General features: G+C 37.0%; 2 protein-coding genes across 2 annotated transcripts; both read right to left on the reverse strand.

The window, feature by feature from the left end:
* Window positions 1-479: 479 nt before the first annotated feature.
* Window positions 480-1,421, reverse strand: LOC118908054 (olfactory receptor 8K3-like). Its single transcript, XM_036877118.2, has one exon. It carries the CDS (start codon window positions 1,419-1,421, stop codon window positions 480-482), a length of 942 nt encoding a protein of 313 aa, XP_036733013.2.
* A 2,578-nt stretch (window positions 1,422-3,999) lies between these two features.
* LOC118907992 (olfactory receptor 8K3-like) lies at window positions 4,000-4,971 on the reverse strand. Its single transcript, XM_036877066.2, has one exon. The coding sequence runs from the start codon at window positions 4,969-4,971 to the stop codon at window positions 4,000-4,002; it is 972 nt and encodes a 323-aa protein (XP_036732961.2).
* Window positions 4,972-6,638: the final 1,667 nt, after the last annotated feature.

The following is a 6,638-nucleotide window of genomic DNA, read 5'->3' on the forward strand; positions in this document are numbered from 1 at the left end:
CTTCCATGAAACTACAATCAAGGGTATTTTACATACTCCACAGAAGCATAAAGAGGCTAACCAGAAATTATGTACCTACAGGAAAACATACATATATACAAATACATAAATACTGGAAAATTTATTCTAAGAATCTAGAAAAACACAAGCATCATTTCAGCCTCTTCTGTACCTGCTGGTCACATAGCATGCCCACACTCCTTGCCTGGCGTTATAATCTATTGTCTCCTAACCCATCCTACTGTACTTAATTACATAATTATGATGTTTATTATAATCATCTCTTTCTCTCAAGTAAGGAAAATGTGTTCATTGTTGTTCCCTAATGTATTTAGACACTTAGAAGTATGACTGTACATAGAAGTCACCTCTAAATAGATGTTGAACTCATTTGTCTTTACTTTTCCCTCTGAAGTAAGGAACACATAACAATGTTTAATGTTGAAACCTAATCATAGGAACCACATAGTGTAATGAACTTAAGAAAAGAAACTGAATAACTTTTTCCACATCCTATGTAGAGCATATTTAACATCTTTGTTCCTTAAACTATAGATCAAGGGATTTAACATGGGGATGACAAGAGTGTAAAATATGGAGGCCACTTTATCAGTGTCAAAGGAATGACTGGACTCAGGTTGCACATACATAAACAGCAAAGTCCCGTAGAACACTGTGACCACTGTCAGGTGGGACCCACAGGTGGAAAAAGCCTTGTGCCTGCCCTCGGCAGAGTTCATCCTGAGAATGGCTACAAGGATGAGCATGTAAGACACAAGAACCAGCAGTAAAGAGGAAGTCAAATTAAAAACTGACAAAATCACAATAATCAATTCAATTTCATGAATATTTGAGCAAATCAAAGACAACAAGGGGAGACTGTCACAGTAGAAATGACTGATGACATTGTAGCCACAGAAGAAGGAATTAAAAACCTTTATGGTGACTAGAAGAGAAACAAACATGCTGTAGAGGTAGGGGACTACCACGAGCACCCAGCATATCCTTTGGGACATGATGACTGTGTAGAGCAGAGGGTTACAGATGGCCACATAGCGATCATAGGCCATCGCTGACAGAATGAAAAGTTCACTAATGATGAACATGATAAAGAAAGCTAACTGTGTAGCACACCAATTATAGGGGATTGTATTTTGATCCACCATAAAATTTACCAACATTTTGGGTGCCACAGCTGTTGAATAACCGAGGTCAGTGAGAGCCAGGTGTCTGAGGAAGAAGTACATGGGAGTCTGGAGCCTGGAGTCCACCTTGGTGAGGGTGATCAGGCCCAAGTTGCCCAGCACTGAGATCATGTAGATGGTGAGGAAGAGCCCAAATAAGGGGGCCTGCAGCTCAGGGCAGTCTGTGATCCCCAGGAGGATGAATTCATTCAGCACTGTTAGATTGTGGTTTTCCATCCAGGTTTATTGGGAAGCCTATTCCTAATTGAGACATTGGTGTAGTAAAAAGCTTTCTTTTAATATCATCTTGTGGAATTGAAGTATACACAGCTAAAATAAATTTTAAAAATCTGAATTTTCAATTTAGGATTTTTAAAAATAAATTACCTCCCACATAAAATATATGTATTATAACATATATGTAGAGAGAAGCATAGAAACAGTGATAGAGATAAGGTTGGAGGAAAAGGTAGAACAGGGTTTTTCAATAGGAGAAGACGTGTCTACTAAAGAATATTTGACATGTTTTGAGGCCTGCTGGCTATCACAACTGGAAGGATGGAAAGACTAGTATAGCATGGTTAGAACCCCTTTATGCTGCTAATTGTCCCACTTTATAAGTGCTGCCCCCGCAACACAGAATTATCCAGGCTCAAATATCAATAGAGCCAAGGTGGAAAACCTTTTGTGGTTAAATATAGATGATATAGGCATAGACATAGACATACATACCAAGAATGAAAAAAATGATAAAAACTTCATATGTTAGATGTCCATTCTAGGATGTTATTTCAAGTTCTTCTGCCACAAAGAACCCCTCTGTACTTCATTACATAGCATATAACATAGACCCACACGAGTATAATAAAATAAAAATGATAGAAAATATCCCTAACAAACAGCCAATTAAAAATGTATATATCGGGAAAGAATGAATGACAGACTGAAGTAAAAGAATTCATAGTTTCAAAATTGTGAGATTGAACAGGCCTATTCTGTTAATGCATTATTAACAGGAGATGCACACAGAGGTGAATCAGAAATCTTCCTATTTTACTATTATGGGCCATTGAATAAAAGCATTAGCTTGCAAGTGCCCCAACTGTTTGGGTATATGCACAACATAGCAAAAGATGAACCATTCTGTTTACCTGTGATGAAATCCCTGTCTTGGCTCCCAGTGTGCTTCACAGCATGGCAGACTGAGAACAATTTATGGCTCCTTTTCCTCCGCTGAGACTCTCCCTGAGGAGGTGCCAGGCAATTTCTTGATTATCCCTGAAACATTTGAAAGCTTAACATAATGCAGGGGAGGGTGTTGATTAATGGCCTAGATCCATTTTTATTCACCAGCGAGTCAGATGTTTTGTCTGTGAGTGGCATTCTTGTATTTCACTCTTGATTAACTTTCTATTTTTGCCTCCATTTTGATGGTTAATTTTGCACGTCCACCTGGCTAAACTATGGTGTACAGTGTTTAGTCAAACATCAATCTAGTCATTGGGAAGACATTTTGTAGATGTGATTCACCTTTAAATCACTACTTTTTACAGCTAATTACCTTCCAGAATGTGTGTGGGGAGGTCTCATCCAAACAGTTGAAGGCCTTAAAGAACAAGGTCTGAGGTCCCCAAAGAAAAAGATGTTCCAGACAACAACACAGAAGTTCTACCTTAGTATCCCACCTCTGTGCCCCCGACTGCAGTAGCCACTCTTGCGTGTCAGCCTCCCCACAGGTGTCGTCTTGACAGTCCCAACAATTACATGAGTCTGTTCCTTAAAATCACTCTCTCTCTCTCTCTATATATATATATATAGAAATAAATTCATGTATATATGCCTCTGTCCTCTTCTGTATGTATCATGACTAAAGCTCTCAGGATTTCCATTTCCAGATCCGAGTGCCCTACAATCTGTTGTTGGCACAGGAGTCATACCTGTCTGTTAATCAAGGATAGATTAATTGACTCATGGGCAGAAAATCCTCTAATGTTTTTTTTTTTATCAATTAGAATAAAAGGAAGTTTTAGAGTGGCTTGTATGTCCTAAAAGGTGAAATTCTATGATACAAATCTACATTGTTTCTTCAGTTTCCTAATCACATTTATGCTCCAACAACCTTTGTCTCCAATTCTCCTCAGCACAACAGTCACACTGTTTTAGGAACTGATGCCTTATCAATTCTCTCTCCCTAGAAAAGTCTTCCCCCTAGATGTCCACTTGTCCACTCACTCAACCTCCAAGTGTTTGTTTATAAACATCATCTTTGTAGAGGACTCCTGATGACGTTAATTAAAATTTAATTCCTATCTTGGCTACTTGTTCTATTTCATTTTCATGTTGCTCAGTACAACATATTCCCATTCTGCCTATCTCCTGTATTTTTCATAAGCCCCCAAATGAGAGAGATTTTAAAAATATATGTTTATATCCTTGACTCGATCCATTTATTTAAGATCTATCAGGCATCTTTTTGCATGTGTGATTTTTACTGTGTTAGGCCCTACAGGTAAAACTGTTAATGCAGAGTCCCTGGCTTTATAAAAATAAATGTTTAATGAAGGAGACATGTAGACTGTCTACCTGAGAGAACATGTAGAAATAGCTCCTAATTTGTGATTACATATAGCTTGATAATCAAAGTATGAGCAGGAATCATCCATCTGTTAGTGATAGATTTGGTTTAGAATTAGTGAACGCTTTTCTTTATTTCTGCTCTTCTCACTCATTCATTCTTGCCCATTCCATGGTGGTAACAGTACAAGGTTAAAGCAATACAATTTACAGTATGCACCGGCTTGCACATAACTGATTATTAGCATATCTTACAGCAAACTTTAAGTCCAATATTTGCCAGCATTCTCCAGGTTCTATGCAGGGAATTTTTCACCTCTTTGTTCCTCAAACTGTAGATCATGGGATTCAGCATGGGTATTACCAAAGTGTAAAATAAAGAGGCCAATTTATCAGTATCGAAGGAATCACTGGATTTGGGTGTCACATACATAAAGAAGAGTGTGCCATAGAATATGACTACCACTGTCAGGTGGGATCCGCAGGTAGAGAAAGCCTTGTGCCTGCCTTCTACAGAGTTCATCCTGAATATGGCAATAAGGATCAGCATGTAAGACTCAAGAACTATCAGAAGAGATGACACCAAATTAAAAGCTGAAAAGATCAGAATTATCAATTTAATTTCACGGGTGTCTGAGCAGAGCAGAGATATCAATGGGAGACTATCACAGTAGAAGTGCCTGATGACATTATAGCTGCAAAATGATGAAATGAAAATTTTTATGATAGTCAACAAGGACAGAAATACACTGTATACATAGGGTACTGCCACCAGCAACTGACACAATCTTTGTGACATGATGACCGTGTAGAGCAGAGGTTGACAGATGGCCACATAGCGGTCATAAGCCATCGCTGACAGAATGAAAAGTTCGCTAGTGATAAACATACTAAAGAAAGTGAGCTGGGTAGCACACCAATTATAGGAAATTGTAGGTTGATCAACAGCAAAATTTGCTAGCATTTTGGGTCCTACAGCTGTTGAAAAACCAAGATCAGTGAAAGCCAGGTGTCTGAGGAAAAAGTACATGGGTGTTTGCAGCCAAGGGTCTAGCTTGGTAAGGATCATCAGGCCCAGGTTACCCACCACTGCGACCATGTAAACAGTAAGGAAAAGCCCAAAGAATGGAGGCTGAAGTTCAGGAACTTCTGTGATTCTCATTAGAATGAATTCACTCAATATCGTTAGATTGTGTTTGTCCATCATAGCCATTCAGGAATCCTTTACTGGGAACAAATTGAAAAATAATCATTAACTTTCATGATGTGTGGCTGAGATTACCATTGTAGTAAGTGAATGAAGACTTCAATCTTTCATTTTTGGATTTTTGCTTTAATTGGTTACTCCAACACCTGGCAGCTTAATTCTCTCCCAGTTCAGCTAAGCTCTCAACAGTTTTCTTAGATATGACACCAAAAGCACATACAATGAAAGTAAAAATAGATAGATTGTACTTTGTAAAAACCTAAAAACAAATCAACTTTTGTGCATCAAATGACATTATCAAAGAATGAAAACTCAACCACAGAGCAGACAAAAATACTGCAAATCATTTGTCTTGTAAGGGTCTAGTATAGGGAATATACAGATAAACTCAACCAAACTAAAAAACAGGATAAAGATTTGAACCAACAATCCCCACAGAAGATATACAAATGGGCAATAAGTACATGTTCCACATCATTAATCATTAGGGAAATGTGTACCAAAACCACCAGCGAGATAACACTTCACACCTCCTACGATCAAAAAACTTAAAATGACAAACTCTGGCAAGGTGTTGAGAGATTAGAACCTTTGTACGTTTTTGCTGAGAATGTGAAATGGTACAGCCACTATGAAAACAGTGTGATGGTTACTCTATATGCTAACTGTAGGCTTACTATTATGACTCAGCAATTACATACCTACATATATACCCCAAACTATAGAAAACTACAGGTGTGCATACAAAAACTTAGAGATAAATGTTCATAGCAGCATAATTTCTAATAGTTAAAAAATAGAAACAACCCATATACCTATAAACTGATGGATGGATAACAAATGTGGAATATCCATACAATCCAATAAACTATAAAAGGAAAGAAATATTGATCCATGCCACAACATGAATAAGTCTTTAAAACACGTTAAATGTAATAAGCCAAACATAAAAGGGCACGTATTGTATGTATACAATTCATGCAATTCTATTCTATGAAATCTCCAAAATAGGGAAATCCACAGAGATGGAAAACAGATCTGTTGTGGTTTTTTGAGGAACACTGAATTAATTCTCAAGAGATAATGCATTTAGGGACATATATTTAATGTATACAGAAAACATTATAAATCACATGGAGTAAATGAGAGTTTTAAAAAGTGTGCTCTTCTCTAAATTTGTGCTAGTAAATTCCAGTTTCCCTCTGTGTGAGCTAAGAGAAAATATATTTTCTCACCATCTTGAGAGTTCTATGTAAAGCCTAAACTCTTTTTTTAAAATCTCTATTTATGTTTACATTATTTTATGTGTTTATTGAAGATGATCTGTTTTTGATATTTGAAATCTTTTTGTCCTGAAAAAATATGTAAAAGTACAATGGGCAAGAGTGTAGCATGGGCCTTCACTGTAAAACTAGGTTAACTGAAGAGATTAGAAAACTTCAGTCATGCTACAGCCCTGCTCCATCTCCTGCCAAATATAGCTTTCAACACTAAATAAGTGCCAATAAACTGTCTACAATGAAATATTAATAAAAATACCCATGTAAATACATTTATATAAACATCAAAGTAACTTTTGAGTGAGACTAAAGAGAGCTTTAGAAAGAGCTGCTCTATAAATAAGGAGTGGAAAAGATATCTTAATTTTAGGCAAAATACCCATTTCTGCTTTA

Source organism: Manis pentadactyla, chromosome 9 (assembly GCF_030020395.1).
Source record: "Manis pentadactyla isolate mManPen7 chromosome 9, mManPen7.hap1, whole genome shotgun sequence".
NCBI lineage: Eukaryota > Metazoa > Chordata > Mammalia > Pholidota > Manidae > Manis > Manis pentadactyla.

Excerpts from the sequence above, each read along its gene's own strand:
- LOC118908054 (XM_036877118.2), bottom strand. The coding sequence starts at position 1,421 with ATGGAAAACCACAATCTAACAGTGCTGAATGAATTCATCCTCCTGGGG.
- LOC118907992 (XM_036877066.2), bottom strand. The coding sequence starts at position 4,971 with ATGGCTATGATGGACAAACACAATCTAACGATATTGAGTGAATTCATT.